The 21,556-nt window shown below is 40.5% G+C and overlaps 1 protein-coding gene across 1 annotated transcript in view; it reads right to left on the reverse strand.

Annotated features, from left to right (window-relative positions):
• LOC147314021 (calsyntenin-2-like) overlaps positions 1–21,556 on the reverse strand; it is a 338,234-nt gene that overhangs the window by 151,837 nt on the left and 164,841 nt on the right. The window contains exon 3 of the mRNA XM_086260806.1: positions 5,634–5,829. Coding sequence (XP_086116932.1) covers positions 5,634–5,829 — 196 coding nt within the window. The remainder of the gene's footprint in view (positions 1–5,633; positions 5,830–21,556) is intronic.

Consider the following 21,556-nt stretch of genomic DNA (forward strand, 5'->3'; position numbering starts at 1 on the left):
TTTGTTAATGACATTTCTGTGTGGTTAAGTCATTCCTGCTTATGAGATGCATTTTTTTTCTCAAAAATCAGCACTGCTTGACTTTTTCATTAATGCCTGAGCTGAATCATTATTGTGTTAAATCAATTGACACAAAATGGACATTTATTACATTTATGGCTCCTTGCAACAAAGGCTGAGAACACTTCACAGCTCAGATTTGACAGAGGTCAGCCCTATAGTGTAATTTGTGTTTCATTTAAAGCTGACCTGAGCAGAAACTGCCTCAAGGAGTTTAAGGTGAATTCATTCAAGCTTTGCACTTTGCTGACAAGTGACTAATGCAGTAGCCAAGTAAAATATATCTGAGGGCAGTGGCAAGAAGAGTAATTCTGGGGAATCCTTTAAAATGGTGCTTTGACTTGAGTCATTAATGTCGTTGTTTATAAAAATGTCTGTTTCGGTGGTTTTTGACAAAGTCGTCAAATGCGTCGGAATGTAGCATTTTTATTGGCTCTGTAGGATACATGTATTCAAAGTTTGACATGGCATTTTGAAAAAGAAAGAAACATCTCATTTGTGTGCAAAAAACTCACACTGGGAGACAGATTTGTATAGCCAGAGCAGAGAGAGCATCCATTTGTGAATGCAGAGGCAGTGGAACAAAATATTCAAACACGGCAGCCTTTAACAAAGAGAGAAGGCCTGACGGAAAGAAGGACAGCGTCTGACAGCAAGCGCTGGCTGAGCTGTAGCCAGCCAGGGGAAAAAATACTACAGGGAGAAGTAGGGCAGCAGCCAGTGGTTAGCAGAGCAGGAATATATAAAGGGTAGAAAGATGAGTTTGAACTCATCCTGTGTCACTCCTGATCCCCTCCCCTGTCCTCTTTAGCGGCTAATTTTCTTGACTGCCTTCTCTCTGTGCTGTTGATGTGTCATGTGTAATTTAAGCACAGCCTTAGGCAGAGATTCGTCTTCTTCCCTGCTAGCTTCTTTGTAAATCGGAGCAAGCAAGTGAGCAGTGCAGTGAAAGGCCAGCCTCATCCTTTGAGAGTTGCCAGCAAAAGGACAGGCCATTTAAAGTGTTCCCAAATTCATTTCCCCTTCAGCATCAGCTTGTCTGTACCAACCAAACTGTTTCTACGTCACAGCAGGCAGTGAGTTATGTTGATAGAAAGTAATAGTGTGACATAACAGAATGCCTGGGAGCTTAGGAGGGATGTAAAACATTATCAACAGCGTGAAGGCAGAGACGGGAATGCAAAACAAGCACACAGAGATGAAAACAACCACACAGCTACACAGCCACCGCACAGGCATGCAAAGCAACCATTCAAAGATGCAAAACAACCACACAAAGAAGCAAAACAACTGCAGAGATGCAAAACAACCACACAAAGATTCAATTCAATTCAATTTTATTTATATAGCGCCAAATCACAACAAAAGTCACCTCAAGGCGCTTCATAGATACAGAGAAAAACCCAACAATCATATGACCCTCTATGAGCAAGCACTTTGGCGACAGTGGTGAGGAAAAACTCCCTTTTAACAGGAAGAAACCTCCGGCAGAACCAGGCTCAGGGAGGGGAGGAGCCATCTGCTGCGACCGGTTGGGGGTGAGACCGGTTGGCTGCGACTGGTTGGGGTGAGAGAAGATCCAAAACAATCACACAAAGATACAAAAAAACACAGAGAGATGTGAAACAACTGTGCAGAGATGCAAAATAACCACACAAAGATGCAAAATAACCACACCAAGACTCAAACCAACTGCAGACATACAAAACAATCACCCAGAAATGCAAAACTATCAGACAAAGATCCAAAACAAAGACAAAGAGATGTTTGAAAATCAGGCTTTGAATGCCTTTCTGGAGTGGGTGTACACTTTTAACATCCATTTTGGTTCTTCAGTACTTAGAATACTGTCTTATAGCCTGTGTTTTGCACCTCACCATCATCCATTTTTGTCTTTTTGTGCAATAAAATTACAGTAACGTTCATATTACATTGTGTTGTTTGTAGTTGTTTTTAGTGTAGAAGGGTAGATGTGCCTCATCCTCTCGTAATCTGTCCATGACTGTAGGCTACGGGAGTCACAAATATGAGGCATATACTGGTATTTTAAATTAAAACATTTAATTTTTTTATTCATTGTTCATTAATTTCATTGAATGAATGTTAGAGCTATTCATAACAATGATCAACAATAACAGTAAATGCACCGACACAATGATAGATTTCTGTGCTGGACTGCGTTGTTGGCCGAGGTGAGAGTGGGAGCTGAGTGGAGAGACTGTGAGGAGAGATGTGCATTATACAGTGGACAAAGGGAGGTGTCTGGACTGAGAGCAATTTCAGGCAGAAGCTGCTTTCAGGAAAGCCAACAAGTGTGACAAATTGTTTTTATCAGGTCAACTCTTTAAAGTATAGTCTACCAGTATTTGGAGAGATGAAGTGGGTGTTGCTTTCAAAGCATTCTGGAATCAAGCTGAGACCAAGTGAAGGCTGGAGGAGGAAGAGCTAAAGAAATATGTTGAGTGCCATTGGACTAATATGTAATTAAAGGGTGTAAAAAATACCATGACATATTATTTTGTGCAAGAATTCTACCTTGAAACAATGTGAAAATGTGAAATGTGTTGTCGGTTGAAAATATGTCAGGTTTGCCTACATTGCAAACACAATAGCCAGACTTCTGCCAGTGCATGCAGTCTTCCCAGCTCAATCCCAGATACATTTAGTTGCAATGTATTTTTCTGCATATCTGTTCCTCTCTGGGTGTAGTTGCTGTTGTTTAAAGTAAAATTCAATTCCAACACGTGTTCTGGCAATTTACTTGCCACATACTGGCAAATAGACCAGAGCACGAGTATAAATGCTCACAAAGGTGTGAGACAGACTTAAAAAACAGATATCAAGCTTTTTTTTCCTTCAGCTTCACTTAATATTATGTTACAAATCTCTAGCAGAGCAGTCTAAAGCCAGAATTATAATCAATGAGTCCTACATAAAGGTTATTTATTTTCTGTAATGAATATAAACACCATGTCTAGGGAGTTAGTTTTAAGTGGACTAGATATCTACTTGTAAGTTTTTTACCTAATTTAATTTTTCTGAGTTCTTATTTTTGCCCCATTTTTCTTGACATTTCAAATGTCTCTGAACTCCATATATTTCCACACTTTGCTTTTTCCCTTGTCTGCTCTAATTTGGTTTACTTATCCCCTTTAATTTTGACTGTATTTTTTTTCTCTTATAACCTGCACTGTTGTGCTGGCAGGAAACGTCATTTTGTTCCAAGTAGAACGACACTTGAAAAGAAAATTTGATTTAAAAAGTTATATTTGATGCCTATTTTGTGCTCAGAAAAACAAATTTAATAAGCATGTTATTTGAGCACTTTTCCCCCTGTGCTTTGCCTCAGACTGCATGCAGTCTTGCCCTGACTTCTAGCTGGAGGTTGTTGGCGCTGTAGGCAGTCTGAGAGGGAGACTGCAGGCGACGCCACCTTCTTTGCAGTTAATAGCCTCCTAAAAATGACGCAAGCACCGAGCATCAATCAGATGTGTAAAGAGGGATGCACTCAGTGGTGAAGATGCAAACAATCGTCTATCATGAGGAATCAGGTCACAGTCAAGAAAAACAAGCAGGTTCTTTTGTAGATTTGGTGCAGCTTTGTTTTTTTAAATATATATTTTCATAGTTTAAACAAGCTACACAAACACAACTCCACGCACTGTTTACCACACACACATAAACTGGTGTTAAAAAGGAACATACGGTGAGGATGATCAGGCTGAGTACATGATGAAGAAGCAGAGAGACAGAATCTAACATCAAATGTATTCCCTTAACACCAAGTCTATCAATCTCATTCATGAACTTGAGTTTTTGAGACATCTACATCACCCCTAAAAAAAATATGTAGCACAATACATTTTAAAATAATGAATCCCTTGACAGTATCATTTTATTTTCTCAAGGTACTTTTTCTTTAATTCTATAACTGATATACAACCCATGGACTTTTGATGATTAGCAATGACAGTGGCCTCATAAATATAACTACATAATGCTCTTGTAATGATAGCTGCATTGGCATCATTGAAGTATTTTGCTTACTTGACTCATTCTGTAAAAAAAATCATTTTCAGGTCTGAATCTGGTGCTGTAGTGTGGGTAAAACAAAACAAAACTTCACAGAACGAGGCTTTGGGGCTGTTCACTTCAATGATCACACAAGTTTGAGTCCCATATTTTAGATTTTATTTTTGTTCCAAAGAGCTTTTTAATTGGTCTTTTAGTGGCTGTTTACTTTCATGCACTAATTGGCTTTTTTTATGCAACAAAAATGGGCTATTTGATTAAGCTTAGGCGGTCACAGTTTGGGTCACAATCTAAAGTGCAATTTAAAAAGCGTATATCAGCTTTTACATTAGCACCTTTTCACTGAAAGACTCGATGTCTTCTACATAGTCTGTGATGCTCTCTTTTTTTTCATTACTAATTACAATGAATAATAACACCCCACTGAAGAAGGGGGGCGGGCTGCTTTACTGATGCATAAAAGACACAAGTCATAGAACATATTTACTAAGCTGATGCCCCTAAACCATCTGGTAAATTTACAAAATACACATTCAAATAAACTTAAACTGCAATAATTTTCTAGAATACTTGATTAAATAGAACCAAACATATGTAAATAACTGTCTTTCTGTGTATATGGGCCTCAAGACATGAAGGTACAGAGCTGTATCCATCTTGCTGAAGGGCAGAGCTGATACTGACATAAGCTGCAGAGGTGCTCCTTAGCATTTTGAGAATAAAGTAGGAACTTACTGCCGATAGTCTCATTTTTGGACCATCCAAAACATGTGGACGCACATTGTGGTTGTCACACACACACACAGACACACATACAAACACACACACACACACATATATATATATATATATATATATATATATATATATATAGATATATATATATATATATATATATATATATATACATACATACATACAGTGGCACCCCGACTTATGGAATTATTTCGTTCCAGAGGGTCTTTCGTAAGTCAAAATTTTCGTAAGTCGAAGCCCCTTTTTCCATTGCTTTTTGAGTGAGGCAATACTGGCTGAAGACTAAGTTCTTGGTGGAGGAGGAGGTGGCGGAGGTTGAAGAAAGCATACGTGTACATGTATATAACATTATGGAATTTAATTGAATTTTTTTTTCTATTTTATCTATTTTGTTTTGCGGGCATTTTGCCGTACCACGGGCAGAAATATTATGTGCCTTAATAACTTTTTCGTTAAATGGGGTCTTCGTAAGCCAGGGTTCCACTGTATATATATATTCACAGTTATATAAAGCCGACTAGTTGTCTTCGTTAGTCTTTCCAAAGCTCCACCGTCCTCTAGGATAGCTGATAATGTGAGTTTAGACATTGTCTTCATGAATAATTCATTCTTTTCTACTTTGTAGCCTTACACAATGTAGCCCAAGCACTTGACATGCATTATTAACTCGGGTTTTGTTTATTTAATTGTCTAGGCCTTGCAGTTGGTGGTATTTTCGTGTCAGTGCATTCTGTCCACCTTCGCAAAGCCTGCTTTATTCAAACCCCATTGTCTGTTTTACTCACTTGTGGGACTTCTTGCCCTCGATGCCCCCAGGGCCCGACCCGCAGTCATGAGCTTGAATGATGAAGGTGTATTCCTTCTGTAACTCGCAGTCCACCAGGCCCCGTGCCCTCAGCTGGCCCTCACCGGACGTACCGTTCAGCACCACTGCCTCGAACGGTGCGTCCAGCCCGTGTATGTTGAATGCACAGATCTCTCCTAGAGAGCAGGGTGGTAGAGAAGAGAGAAGGAAAAGGAAAGATGAGGTCAGATTTAATCAGTGTCTGTCACACAGAAACCAGCTAGACAGAATTCTGTGTGTAAATTAAGCAAACAAAAAGCTTTTTTGGGGAGAGGAAGTTCAAGAAAAAAGTTTGCCTTTACTAGATGCCTGAAATGTTCTTATCCATCATGCAAACCCACCAGAGAGCACCTGACTGGTCCCAGATTCAGTCTGCAGCGTGACATGACCCTAAACTTCAGAAGGAGCCCCGCTACAGATGGCCGACCTCCACAGAGCCTTGATATTGACATTATGAAGCCAGTGTGTGGCAGGTTCTCCAAGATGCTTGGAACAACCTACCTGCCAACTAACTCATTTTCACAATCAGATTACGCTAACATTGTAGGAAAGAAATGCTGACTTAATTTAACATTTATGGATGTTCCTGTGGGTCCAACTCTTAATTGTATTGCACAGAAGAAACACATGCTTTCTGGGAATATTGCTGAGCTATTTATTTCCACCAGCAGCCACTGTAAGAGATATTGTTGCGATATTCATATCTGCTCTGTGCTGCCCTATCTGCAGTGGAGGAGAAATAACAGTTGTAACTGTTTCACACATGCTCTCAGCATCATCCTTGAGAAAGATACCAGTGCAGAGAATACATACGTGGTGACATACTGGAAAGAATAATAAAAATGTAAAGCAAGTAGATTACTAAAACCTCATGATTTTTATTTGGGAATTATATAAAAAAAGGTCTAGCCCACTCCTGCCTGAGAAAGTTCATGAATAAAGTTAAAATGCTCTACACTAACAATCACAGGCTCATTTGTAAGACTCTACATTAGAACCTCACTGTCTTAATTTAGAAATTTAGCAAAGTTTAAAGCCGTTATGTTATTTTCAACTCTATATTTGGATTCTTGATCTCTAGTAGAGTTTATACAGATTTATAGTTAATAAAAATACAGATTTATTTTATATTGCTTGTTCCGCTCTCTATTCAGTCACAGTCTGAAACAAGCTTAGGCTTCTTTCTCTTTAAGCCAACTTACTTGTGATTGGCTGTCCCCCTTAAACAAAAAGAACCATACAACTGACACTGAACATACACTCCACAGAAAAAAGCTCCAGTCAGATAGCAGATTCAAACCTACTTGCTGTTTCACCTACTTGCTGTGAAACAACAAGAAGTTTGTGGTATCTAGATGACTTAGACCTCAGAGGGTTAAGTAACATACCTGTCCTTAAACAGAAAGTGCTTTACGACTGCGTTTTACAGGTTCCTTTGTGTTGTACAGCAATATTCCTGATGTAGCTTTGTTACGTTTTCTTAATATTGTAAGTGTTGCTCAAATGATGTGAGAACGTTATTTAAAGTGTAAGAAGTACAGTTAATTCCATGGTAAGGTTTAACACCTCGCTTAAAAGAAATTCTTTAATTTAAACTTTATTTGATCTAAAGTGTATTGTGGCTGAATAAAAGCTGGACAAAACAAACCCTAACGTTTACTTCTTGGTCACCTTGGGTTATTCCTATTGCTCCTTCACAGGTGCACAACGAAACATACAGGCAAAGCAAAAAGCATCAGAAAGTCACACTGTAGCATTTATAAATAGATCAAACTCGCAATCCTGCCAATGCCCCTTCGTACTTAGTGTCTAATTGCTCTTGTGAGAAACACCAAGGACATTCCCACCGTTTCTCCACCCAACATGGAGCCATTCTTAGTAGTGCACCCAAAAGCAACATTAAGCACAATTGAGTTACACAGAGGCTCAAGCAAAACTAAAACAGCTCAAAGTCACCCTTGTAGCGAGATATAGCGCAAGAAAATCCATTTAAATCCAGAGTGAGCAGCTGACATGAACAAAACAAAAGAGGCGAGAGAAGGCTGACATTTATTAGCAGGAGCGTATAAAGAAGCAGTCCATTTGTGGGGTCGGAACGCTTTCTTTTTCTTCTTAACTTCGAGAACTGACATCCTCTTGTGCTTCCACTGGTGGGATTTCAGGAAATCACTTAACGTGCTGGTCTCACACTCTGACCTGTGACGGCTAATTGCGCTGATATCACTTAAACTAACAGCGAGGACTAAATTGGATTCCCAAGCAGCTTTGTGTGCACATTGCTCCTGGCAAATTCTGATAAGAGCAACTTTATTTTCTGCCCCCCTTCATCCTGCTTCTGTCATAATCCCCGCCACCTCACCCCGCCCACACCCAACTCTCCTGCCGCAGGGGCTCTGAGATGACAATTTGCCTGCAGACAAGCTATAGGCGAAGAAAGATGAAGAAAGAGCAGACGGAGGGGAAAAAAAAGGGCAGAAAGTAAGAGAATTGAAAGGGTTGGGAGGTGTCCACATTGTTTGGTTACTGTAAAGGACACCCCCCCCCCCCTTCCCTTTTCTGTATTGTCTGAACAATGACTTATCAGACTTAAATGGGCCCCCATGTCATGGAGAAGCACGGCTTGCCGGCAAGAGAAAAATCATAAAATGGCACCGAGCAAACGGTGTGAGACGGCGAGTGACAGAAGATGCAACAGTCTTGACGTGAGGCTTCTCTCGACAGTGCGCCACCACCACACAAAACAGGAAAATGGAAAATCCATCACTGCTGGAGCGAGAAATAAATCCAATACACAGGCAAGTGCAGAAGCTTCCCATCAGGGCGAATATGCTGAAGATATGCTGATGGTGCGCACGCCCACCGTCGAGGCTGGGTGGCCTGACGTGCTCCATCGTGATTTAATTGTAGCTGAAGGGGAGAGGCAGGGAGAAGGGTCAAGGTGACCGCAGGAGGTGTGTGTGTGTGGGGGCGGGTGGAGTGGGGTGGGGGGCTCCCTCTTAAGTCTCAAAAGAACACTGTGAGTGGTTCCAGCTGCCAACAGACCTGTCATTTTTTTTGCCATTCTTTTCCTTTCTATCTATCACTTCACTCCAGACCTGATAAGTGTTTTGCCACCTACAGCGAGGCAAAGATGGGCGGTGGAGCGGGATGGGGGAGAGGGGACGAGGTGGAAGAGCACTGGCCCCCGGAGGCAGGTGAGGAACAGATGTTGGGCGGATGGAACTTGGCAGAGGCATAGTGCTCCCAAACGCTAATTACTGCGCTAAACTGTTAGCTAAATATGCATCTCGGTGTCACATTAGACTTTTAAGAGGTAGATTTACGATCAGAAGGAACTCTGTCTTCTTGAAGGGGGGTGAGGTGGGGGACATTTAAAACTAATGGATGCAAACTAATGGATAGTGTGAGTGCAGTGCTGTTTCTTTATTAGTTTATTTTCTGGCTAATCACCACTGTTTAGCATAATAAATTGCTTTTATGATCTTCAGCACTCCATATAGTAGGCCTGCAGCATTTTTAATCACTATATGCTTTTATGCTTTACACACTGTAAAACTTTGAAACTAACTTACTCGACTATGCCTGATTTGCCCCCCTCTTCTTTGCTACCTCATTCTCTGCTGCTGTGATTACTGCGTTTCCCCTTGGACATCATTACATTTTCATTTAATCAACTCTGAATTAAGGGTTGTCTATTAGTTAGTAGAAAGTGCACTCTGGACCTAAGCTGCTGTCCTGTTGGTGTCAGAAGTCGTCCAGTGCTCAAACACCTCAAGGGAATCTGGCACCGGTCCACTCTGCACTATCTTAGAGGACGGAGAGCTCATTATCACTGAAGGCAGAGCTGCTTTACCGGCAATATTGGCTTGTGCTTGCAGAGCTGGAGGAGTGTGACAAAATATCAGGGGCCTTGACGCCTTGGGGCCCCAAGTTATTATCAAAGCTGACAAAGCATTCTTGATGAGCTGCCTGTATCTTAATATATACACAAGCCGAAAAGGTGCTTTCGCTCACGAGTGCAGAGATATGCGCGGCAGCTGTTTACCGAGCATTTGAGCGAGGAGTAAAAGTGGAGATATCAGGCGAGGAAGCAGTCACACTGCTGAGAGGAAGACGAGGAAGAGAAAGATATAGAGATAGATGAAAGGAGGAACTGAGAAGGATGGGAACATGGCCACTGCTGCCTTAGGGCAGCTCCGATTTCCCTACTGGAGAATGACCAAAGCACAGGCATGAGTACACACACGTTCACTCAAACAGTGCCAGCTCGGCGGCTCTAATCAGAGCCGACATGCCTTTCATCCTCCTACTGTTGGAACAAACACCAGATAGACAGCAAGTAAATCAGATTTCTGGATCTCATACTGCTACCGAGCACATTCTGGAAGAGGAATCATTTCGCTGGCACTGAAATGTTTGCGTTCACTTAATATTTCCCCTTGTTGCTGTTAGTAAACCGGCCCTGTTTGCAGAAGAGTTGCTGTGTTTTATGAGGTTTACACAGTTGTCATGATTTCAGCTGCTTTTCCAATTCTGACGTGGGATCAAATTATCTGGTGTATTAGTCACCTCTGCAACCTACTAATTCTCCTGCTTACTTCAGCCCCCACCCTCAAAAAAAAATGCAATCAACACACCCACAAGCACACACTCCGGCCCCTCTCAGCTGCAGTGCAGAGATAGAGCACGAGCCTCATAACTCTGCTGAGGGACGAAATTGAAAATGCTGTAATTATGCTCTTCATGAAATTAGCTAGCAGAAGAAAAAAAAACACAATTGAGAAGCTGTCCATTTCTGAGATAAGGATTAATACTAATCAAGTCCACATGTTCTGACTGCGGTGCATGAAAACTGAAGTGGTGTTTCTGTACAGTGAGCGCCTCTGAGTGTTTGTCGGAACGGGGATTTTTAATTAAACTACAGCTTTCTCAACAGGGGTTTAAAGCGGGGAGGAAGTGGGCTTGCGTGTGTTCGACTGTTGCAGAAGGGGTGCGAGTTGATTTGCTCGACCTCGTGGGTGCCACCCCCACTGCCACCTCCCTTCTCTCCTCTCCTCTCTGTTAATTACATTAAAGGCCCCTCACACAGTGTTAATGACATCCCACTGTCTTCTATCAGAGTGAACACCCACCGTGTGTGTGTGTGTGTGTCTGTGAATGTGTGTGTAGGCATGTGTGAGAGAGTGAACAGTGGAGGATTGAACCTTCTACACTCAGACACTCACGTCAAGGAAGCAATGGGTGCCCCCCCTGAAATCAGCTCATGCTGTTGTTGTTCATAAGCATGTAGACGGTATGTATCTGCACTATCCCTGCTCCCGATGTGCAGAACAGCGTTCTGTATTAGTACAGTGAACACAGAAAACTGCACGGTGGGCTGCCCGTGACCTTTCCAGTAAGTGCAATCTGCCAACCAAAGCAAGCATGTAGCTTCCAAAGATTACAGCTCACTCATCAAAGTTTACATCCACTCACAGGTCCAGGTTTCTCATCACAGGTACGTGGGAATTTCCTTTTCTGCACGGTGATTCAATTGGTGGGTGTAGTTTGGTAGGAAGAAAAAGGAAATACTGTACATGAAAAAGTGTTGTTTTTTTTTTTTTTTTAAGGAACTGGGTCAACATTTCAAAAAACAGCACAACCTACACCAAGAAAATCTAGGTTAAGTACAATAGGTCAAATTAAAGTGCAAACTGGATTTAGTAGTGAATGTGGAAAACACTAAGCCTTGAACCTTTGTAGAACCTACGATGTTATCCACCTAAACGGCTGAAGTCGCTGTCAGCATTTATGCTCATGCTTGTGCAGTATGTGTTAATTACCGTGTGGTTGCTTCTCAACCCTGGCCCCCTGCTCTTGGTTGTAGTCAGTTTTCTTTCAGCACATTTGTCCCTCTGGTCCTTCTTTGTACATTCGAACACATCCGTTCTGATAGCTTCTGCATTGTCCCTCCAGGAATTTACTGACATTTGTGATTGATGCTATGATTATTATTGTTTATATTAAGATGATGATGATTCTCTCAGTGATAAATTCAAATTCTTGACATGTAGTTGCATATGTAGGGAGCTGCACATCACGTTTCGCATTGGTTACAGTTTAAGTTTTCAGTGGGGTTTGTGGTTAAGGAGTACATTTCCCGCTGAAGCATAAATCCCCAGTAAGCTGTGATCCAGCAGGAGAATCAACAGTCAGATTTGGTGTGACATGAAATGCATTGTGCATGAGATATATGCATGGAATTTGTGGCTCATGTGAACAAATCTTTGCCTGAGACCAAGGATAGTATAAATATCAGAACATTGATGCATACAATTATGGCAATTATGACGTGTGTCTTTTACTCCTGACTTGTCACCAGTTTATGTCACATTTAAACGAACTAAATAAGCACCGAGATTCAATGTGAAGAGTTAATATTGTGGCGGACTCTGACGCCACCCATATGGAATAGATACAAACTTTATAAATCTTATAAAGTTTGTATCTGTCTTGTGTGAAATTTGTATGAAAAGCATACAAGAGTGAAAACAGATATAAGATCCCTTGAAAAATTACATAAATGAAATTATATTATATAAATGTTTTGGATACTTACTAAAACAATATATGAAAGTAACGAGAAAGTGGCCACTTTCATGAGTAAATCATATAAGCCTTATGATTCACTATATGAAGTAGGCCACATCTTATGCAAGTTTTTTCTATTTCTTTTCCAAATGGGCAGTCACCAGCAATGTAGGCTGCCTGCTCAACCAGGAGAGATATGACTGCGTTCGAACCCAAACTCGGAGCGTTTCAAAAATATAACCAAGTAGTTTCAAGTGCCTGAACCCAACAAGCGAGTGAATTCAGAAAGTAAGTGACAATGACACAAATCCGTGAGTGTAAATGAAGTGTAAAACACAAATCACAAACACACAAATGACAATTTCTTCACTGACAAACTTGTGACTCTCCCCAAGCTTGCACCACTCCTCCAATTTTATAATTCAGTTTTTTCACAGAGAACAGCTTCCTCTCCTCTACAACAAGCCACCAAAGCCAAAGGATCTAGTCATATCTCATATCTTTGACAGAACAGCAATATTTGATGCCCTGCGATAAGAACTTATTGGTATCACTTTATCTTTAGGTTATGGTTAGAGTAAAATCGCTGTTTAATGGTTTATGAGTTTCCTCTGCATACTTCACAGTCCCTCCCTGCCTAGTGCACATATGAATTAAATTAACTGAGCTCGTCACACAAGCTTTGGCTTTTAATGTAGTGCTCTTCAAACACAAGCCAAAATTACCTTAGTTACTTCATCAGTGTAATACTTTATAGAGTTTTTGGACTACCCCAACACTGAGAAGAACTTTCTATGATAAATGCACAGATTTAGATGTTTAGAAGTGGGTAAAAACCCTAACCCTCTAGAAGCATCTAAAAGTGCTGTAGAAGTATCGCAGTATGAGTCCGGTTAGGTCAGATTTTTGGGTGAATCAGCATGGGGTTTTCGGTTTCATCTCTCCAGGCATTTCATTGGACAGCACCAAAAACATTTTAATAACTCAAGGCTACTTTGTCATAGCAGCTTCAAAGGTCTGTTAGCGCTGCCAAGTGTGTGCAATGACACACACCCACCTCGCCTTATATGTCAGTAAAGTTAATCACAAACCCCAGGGGGCAACGTGTCAATTACTTCAACTTGGAGCAGGGCCAAAGCACTGCCGTGCAGGAGTCAAACCATCAATAACAGACTGGCATCCGATGCAGCACCAGCTAAATCATTACAGTAAACACAAACACTTCACTTTAATCAGCTGGCAGCTTACATCCATCCACAGAATATTCACTGCTTTCAGTCAGTGACGGCCAGGAAAGGTGAAATTTCCCGACAGTGATCTAAAAATTGACATTGGGCAATTTTTTGAAAAAACAACTTTATTCTATTTCCTGTTGCTGATTTAAGGCATGGCTCACATTGGAAACTGTATCCACCAAGTGCTAATTGAGGGGAAAAAAAGATAATGCCATAAAATGAATCAATATAAGGCTTTAATTAAGATCAATTCCAGTATTTTGTGTCATAGAATGACTTTGTAAGGCCTTTCTACATGTAAAACGCAAGTTCTTTGACACAACTCTTTCCTCTACGCTGAATACTGAAATATGATTGGCCTTCCAAAAATGGTGAGAGGAGGTAAAAAACCACAAAAGCAACCAAAGAGAAAAAACCCGCTAAACATTAACAAAACAAAGCCAAGGCAATCACATTAAACACAAAGAGAAATCAATAGTTTCTATTTTCCAATTCTGTTCATGGAAATGCCCTCGAGGGAGAGCATGTGTCCTTGTCTGAGCAAGGCCAGTTAAAGTTCAATGTGTTCAAATATCCGTATCAGAGTTTATGACCCCCATTAATGCCTCAGAGGATGTTCTCTCCACAGTCGAGCAACATGATGAAGCAAAGACCATCACATCGCTGACACTCTCTTTGATCATGGATAGAGTTTATTAGATCTAAGGTCAGCAAAGCCAAACAAAATCAAAGAACAACCACACAATAGAATATTTAGAGTACATGCAAACCTGATTACGTGCCAAGTTTTCTTCACAGCAGAAATGCAACCGAGCCCACAAACGTTTTTCATGTGTTTTTTAATACAACGCAACAACACCCTGGCTTTGTTTCGACGTTTACAGTATTTCAGTTTTATTTGTTTTTCACCAGTGTAGCATGCAGTGCTTTATTGAGCTTTATAGGCCCGAAATTAATGTCAGAATGATCCACTAAGGCTCAGGCAGGGATTATGAGAAGCTCGTTTCAGATATCAGTTTAACTCTCGCACTAACTGGATTATTGATGCATCTAAGCCATTTGCACTGTTCAGCTTTTCATTTTACTAAACTAAGAGAACAGTTAGCCAGTCCTGTTGCCTGGAAGGCTCTGCTTACATTTCTGTTTGCTATCTTTCTTCTGATTGGATGCCCACAGCAAACAGAAGGATTTAATTACATTCTGGCTTCACTCACACAAGCATAAAGAACAGTTGGTGACCCCTTGGCAACCTCCAGTCACTATTCCCTGATTCCACAACTGATTGCTACCAGAGGGTTACTGACCTTAATTAAAACAATAATTACTTTACAAATGTAATCAGTTCAAAGATACAAAGAAGGTTTTTATGAGTCCTTCTCGTTTATTTTTATATACCAGTCATGTCTGCATGAGTACAAGAGAACGGTGAGTAACAAAAACAGATGACCCTCAGCAATTTGAAACACGAGAACAGAAACGCACGCACACAAACACACAGATGAGGATCTGTGCCATCCCATCCCATTAGTAGTGATCTAATGTGATGGCTGTGGCTCACTTGGTAGAACAGGCTGTCAACTAATTGAGAGGTTGGTGGTTCCATCTCTGAATGCTCCAGTCAAAGTATCCTTGGGCAAGATACTGAACCCAGATGTTTATCGGAGTGTGAATCAATAGATAGAAAGCACTTAGATGTAGAAAAGTAAATGTGTGTGTGTGAAAAAGACATGTTGTGTAAGGTAGATTAAGTCGTGCATTAAATAAGAACCTGACAATTTACCTCTGCAAATGTTGTCTCACAGCAGCGTCCACATAGTGTTCGATTAACAGAAATATATGGCAATAAGAGGTATGCATTTTATTGATTTTTACTGCTAAAAAGGTTTTCTATATAGCAAACTTTAAACTGGGTAAAGTAATCGTATGTTATGAGGAAAACAAGGCTTTTCAAAGACACAACTTGAGATACTAAGTCACACAAAAACTTCCACTGGGAAAATCCATTTATATGTATCTATTTCTGTCGGCATCAGCTTCATTGTTTTACAACAAAAACAGGGATTTAAACTTTTTTATATATTCGAATGAAAGATTTGATAGTGTCAGAAGTTCATGTTTATATCATAATAATAAGCTGAAATGAACCCGAATCAGAGAATGACCACTGCAGGGATCACCTGGCATTTTAATGCATCTGTTCATTTTAAAGCCATTCCAAATATTATTTCTAAGCTTACCAAAAGGCATCACCCACTGCCCTCCACAGAGCCCAGAGGAAGATTAAAAAGTCCCAGTTCCAAAAATAACTACTCTGACTCTCCATTATGTCACTCCACTCTGCCCAAATACAGGCTGAAATCCTGCCATCGAGCTATCGATCATCTCGTCGTGTACCGACGGCTCCGGCAGTCAGGCCCAGCTGTTCACCATCATCACCACTGAGTGTTATAGGCTCCGGTCCAACCACACAATGGATGTGGCTCCACTCAGCTTTCCTTACTCTGCCCGTGATTTAACGAAAGCTGGACCAAAGCCAACAAGGCATAAGGCTTCGACCGGCGCATTTGGGGCTGAAATGAGGCAGGAACCAAAAGTCTGGATGTTTGTAAATGCTACAGAGAATTGGTTTATCAGAAAATCAGTTGCGATATCGTTTATGGCAGAGGCATCGTGTCCCAACTGACCAAAACACAAAATGTATTCTAATCTTGTTTATGCTCTATTAGGGAATTTGAGAGGGAAACCAGATGAAAATATTGATGCTGCTGCCCATATCTCTGGTGTATTTTATATGTAAATTGCCATCAGTTGCATCATCCTGTTTAAAAGCTCCCGCAGCCAAAGGGTCCACGAGGCAGGAACATATCTTCTTTTAGTGCATTCTGTGGTAATGACTGTGTTAGGCTGTGTTAGCGAGCGGGAATGGAGTGCAGGACGGACGACTTGCTGTGGAACGCTGACGACTATGAAACGCAGCGGGCTCACATGACACGTCCACCATCACTGCTGGCAGTGTTTACCTTTGGGGGGGAAGTGTACAGTGTGTCTGATAACAGCTGCAGAGAAAATGTTGTTACTGTGTTGGTGTGACGTCCCTGGAGAAAACTCCTAGAAGATTATTTTTATACTTGTGCCTCGGAGATCTACAAAAGGCACCACAATCTTGGCATTTACATCAAACAGCAAGACAGATGTGACAGATGAGCTATTCTGACAGCTACAGTAGAGACATGATTTCTGCTTTTCCAGCGTTCACAACACTTGAATGCCCTCTTTAAAGCCTCTGTTTCATTTCATTAAAGCACTGTGCTTTTGAGACCAGATTGGCTCTTCCCACACATGGATGTGGCTACGCTTCCCCCTGTGCTAACAGTCCATTTCAAATACCACTGTGTACATGATAAGTTGTGTAAAGATGCAAAACGGCAACAAAGACAACAAGTAAAACAACCCAAACACACACCTACGTTTCCTATAATGCAACTTAGTAACTTACATTAGACGCTGATTTCCTGGCAAATGTTTCACATGATTTTCTAAACCACACACACAGAGCTCAGAAAAATGGCAGAAATCATTCCAGCCCCCCTCCAAGCACTAAATATCTGAGAAATGGTTTATAACTATAAAAAATTTCATCACTGTAGACAGTGTGTTCACACATGGAAATTATAGCTCTCCTCACTGTGATTCATTAGCTTTCTATACACCAGTCCCGACTTTAGACTACTCTTTTCCACTTCTAGCTAACAAGGAAGCAGTCTTTGCATCAATGCCAAAACAGCTAAATAGGCTAATTTATAACTTTAGCCTGCCAATAATGTCAACTAATTTTGGGCTTGATCGGGTGAACCCTCCCTTAGTTGCACTGCAATCAGCGTAGGCTGCTGGGGGGGGGGTTTCCCATGTTGCACTGAACATTTGTTTTTCACTCACTGTGTGTTTATACACAACTCTGCAGTTAATAAGTAGTAGTTAATCTCCAGTTCTCTTCCACAGCCGCACCTCCCTAAAGCCTGGTACTGCTAGATGTATCTTCCTGTTGGAAGGGAGTTTTTTCTTCCCACTGTTGCCAAGTGCTTGTTCATTGTAGGGCCTTAACCTTACATTATAAAGAACCTTGAGTTCTTGATATTTTTGTGGTTTGGTGCTATATAAATGAAGTGGCACTGAACTGAATATTTTTAAACACATTTTGGCTTATTGTGCTAGAATGAATGCTGTGTGAGTTGAATGTTGTATTATGGTTTAATGTCTTCACTTTGCCTTCCGCAGTGTGAACAGTTACTGTGATCAGCACGTGGTTTGGGGAAAGAGTGTGAAACAAATGAAACATTTTCATCACGGCATTCGTCAAAGCTGCTGTTTTTAAATCAGTTAAAACTGTCACCACAGTGGCATTTAACAGATTTTTTTTTTTTAAATGGCACATGTTGGTCCTTAGAAACATGAAGCAATAAGTGAGTAAAATGAAACTGAAATACAAATCAAAGGTTTATTTTTTTCATATGATAAACGAGGAAATTATGCAGGGGCAGGGATAAGATAATAATAAATAAGAATATTTTCTTCTTCCTGCTCCTTTTCACACATGGTTGTAGTGCTTTTTGATAGCAAGTGTGGTTGGTTTGTTTGAATTGTTGTACCAAGTGTGAAATAAATAAATAAATGAAATGAAATGCTCCAATATAAACTGGATATATACCAAACAAGTATCTTTCATTTGACCTGATTCCATTTAATTTTAATGTTTTACATTTTTCATATGCAGCAACATTACATGTAAAATTTACCTGGAATTAAATTAGTTAAAGTGAGCAGTTTGGGAATAGTTGCTCCCTCCCTCCGTCCTGAAAAGTTACCCACTGGGAAACTCTAAAACTCAGCTCTTAGCTCAGCTTTTCAGAAGCTTCAGTTTAAATATTTCCAGCAGTTAAACCTTTCAAAGAAACTCTAGTAAAAGTATGATATATTTCTATTTTCCCTAAACACAAAGTAATCGTTCCAAGAGGCAAAATATTACCTGAGCTCTCATTGGAGAGAAGTTTGCATTTGCACAAGCTGTGAAAAATGACTTTTTCCACCAAGGTCTGCTGGCACCAGTGGGTCACCATCGCTCACTGCTACAGTTCAAATTGGCCTAGGAACCTGGGATTGTGAAAGCAGGGTAGTCCCTGCCACAAACTGTATATATATGTGTCTGTGTGTGTGCGTGTGTGTGTCTGTGTGTGTGAGAGAGAGGTGTTAGAGCAAGTAAGCATGAAAGATAAGAGATTATGGGAGCAACAATACGCACCACAAAAATACCCTATAGATGGGATTTCTTGCTGTCTGCACCTGTTTTTCTAGAACTTTGCATGTGTGTGTGTGAGAGAGAGGGGCTGGTCTCTTGCTGTTCCTATATCTGTCTCTTTTTCTAACTAAAAATGTCGATGTCTGTGCATGTGTGTGCACGCGAATGCCCACTCTATCTCTATTGTCCAGTGTGTGCTTCTGTCTCTGCACACTCCTGAAAACCTGCACAGAGTGAAAACACTCAGTGATTGGCTGGCAAACATGGCCTCTATCCCTCCTATCATTTATTTCTCTCATTCGCTCTTTCATTTATTCCTGCCGTTCAGCTGCTGCCATTTCTCAAATTCAGCTTCTTATTAAATGTCTGTCATCTGTGCCATTTGTCCATGGTGCTGCGTTCCCCCATTCCCTCATTTGCCCTTCATGCCATTCTGTCCTTCTCTTGCTTCACCTTGCTGGAGAATTAAAGCTTGTGTATTCTGCTCTGATATTGTGTTCTTATCCTTTATTTACACAGCTTTGTTAGAAAAAGGACACCTGACTGGATGTGGCTTGACCGGAGCATTAAATGAGTTCATTGCTTATGTAAGTGGAACCATCTTTTTGGATCAACCGTCAAACTGTTGTATCTTCTCAATTAATTATGAATAAAACCAAACACAGAGGCCCTGACAAAACTGTGGTCTAGCTTACTAACTAAAAAAGAAAGCACTAAATTATAGGTTGTGTAAACATTTTTAATAATTATCCGATTAATCGTTTTAAGGAAACCGGATACATTCCAACCCTGTTTCGATGCGTACTTAACGTACCACGGTTTCAACAAAAAGATGCTGCTGTACTTAAATACCTGTTGCATGCTGATGGGCATCAAAGCTAGTTGTCATTTCCACCTCACTGCCAAATTAGATGTCTATCACTCTCTTTCCTGTCTGCTTCCTAGCTTCCTATCCTTGGCAAGAGGACCTCAGCGGATCACTCAAGAAAGGCCCGTGGGACACTCGAGTCAAACTGCACTCCTTCTTCAAAGCACAGCCAGTGAGAGTGAAACGTGATTAAACCTGGCAACACATCTCCTTACAGCTTTTAGCGGCTTTATGATTAAAATGTTTTCTCCTGATAAATGAGGACGGGTCACATTTCCCGCAGTGTCACTTCTCATGCTGCTGATACACTTTACAAGAAGGTTAATTTCCAATGTAACGATGAATGAGGGGGAAAAAAGCCCAAACAAGTACTTAACTGGCCTTCAAAGTACATCTGTAGATATTTGCTGAAATATTTGAGAAGAATCTGTTGTTACAGGCTTTTCTTTGGATCTTGACACTGTTTTTTCTTCAAGACAAATCAGTCTATGAATAATGGCAATAATGTATGACCGTAATATATATGAGTTTTCAGTTACTTGACATGAACAATATGATATTATTACTGCTGGTACTGTAATTCTGTTCTTTCACATAATGATCACACATTAAAGAGGCAGCTTTCCAGCTTTCAGCCCTTAGCGGGCCATTAAATCCTTACGCTAAGGGTGGCTCATTGACCTATCTTTATTCCCATAGTGTGGCATTATCTCCAATCAGCTCAGTATATCACAAAATTACACAGATTACACAGGTCTGGGCTGAGAAATGGACTGATGGTCCAAATAAGAGGTAATTTAACAATGTGTTCTTTCCATCATAAAACCCTAATAAATGTTCCTTTAAAATTGCAGAATTACAGTAATGACATTTCAATAACCACCCTTAGATCAAGGTAGCAGGAAAAGGCCAGATACAGTGGATATACTTTCTGTGTGCTGTTGCCGGCCAACCAAGGGTGGGAAGCTGAGTGCAAACTGAACTTCAAGAGCAATTTTCTTTCTTTGTCTTTTAACTTATGATGTTCAAACAACATTAAAAAAAATAAGAGTGCCACCTTTTATTTAGTTGATGTGTATGAATCTGTCTCATCCATCATCTCTCATTCCTTCCATTTAAATATCCACTGATTATTATGCAGCATTAAAGGATACCACCATCAATGACACACACTGAAAGATGCCAACATGTTCTCACTCCCAACATATTACGGTATGTGACAAATCGTCAGGATGTTACGCTTTTGGCCACCCAACACGTTCCTGTGTTACGTGTTCAGAAAAAGGTGGAAACATGAGAACCGTTTGGACTCAATCTGCACATATATATTCATTTTATTTTAATCGCTTTCGAAAACACTATCTAACACCATTAAGGTTGTGGTTAAGGTTAGGATTAGGGTTAGGGCTCAAATACATGGCTGGAACGTGTGTTACCAGTTGGAGCGTCATTCTATTGGATTACATCCACAATCGGGCGCGTATCATAGGGACGCGGAAGGTTACCTTTTCCGTACCCATGGGACGCCTCGGGATGTGACAAATTGTTGGTTATGTTACGCGTTGGGAATGAGATTGCTCCCTTATTTATCTGTCATGGATGTGAAGAGTAAACTCACACAGTCATATAATTCCTTTAAATACTTATATGATGTTCATTGACATTGATATTATGCGTTAATAACTGTTTAACCTCCTATCATATAAACCTCTGCTGATTTGTGTGGATTCTTTAACATCAACACATTCTTCATTATACATTTACTAGATGTTAAACATCGACTTATTAACAGCTGACTTATCTGCAAGCACCAGATCTTAAGTAATAATAATGATTTGCTAAATTTAATAGATGTATTAATATACTTATTGAGAGATAACAGTGCTTAATGGGCGCCT

This window comes from Aulonocara sp. 'chitande type north' Nkhata Bay, linkage group LG14, assembly GCF_057382095.1.
Source record: "Aulonocara sp. 'chitande type north' Nkhata Bay isolate Kocher_YH1m ecotype deep benthic linkage group LG14, A_spYH_male_GT1.1, whole genome shotgun sequence".
In the NCBI taxonomy this organism is placed as follows: Eukaryota; Metazoa; Chordata; class Actinopteri; order Cichliformes; family Cichlidae; genus Aulonocara; species Aulonocara sp. 'chitande type north' Nkhata Bay.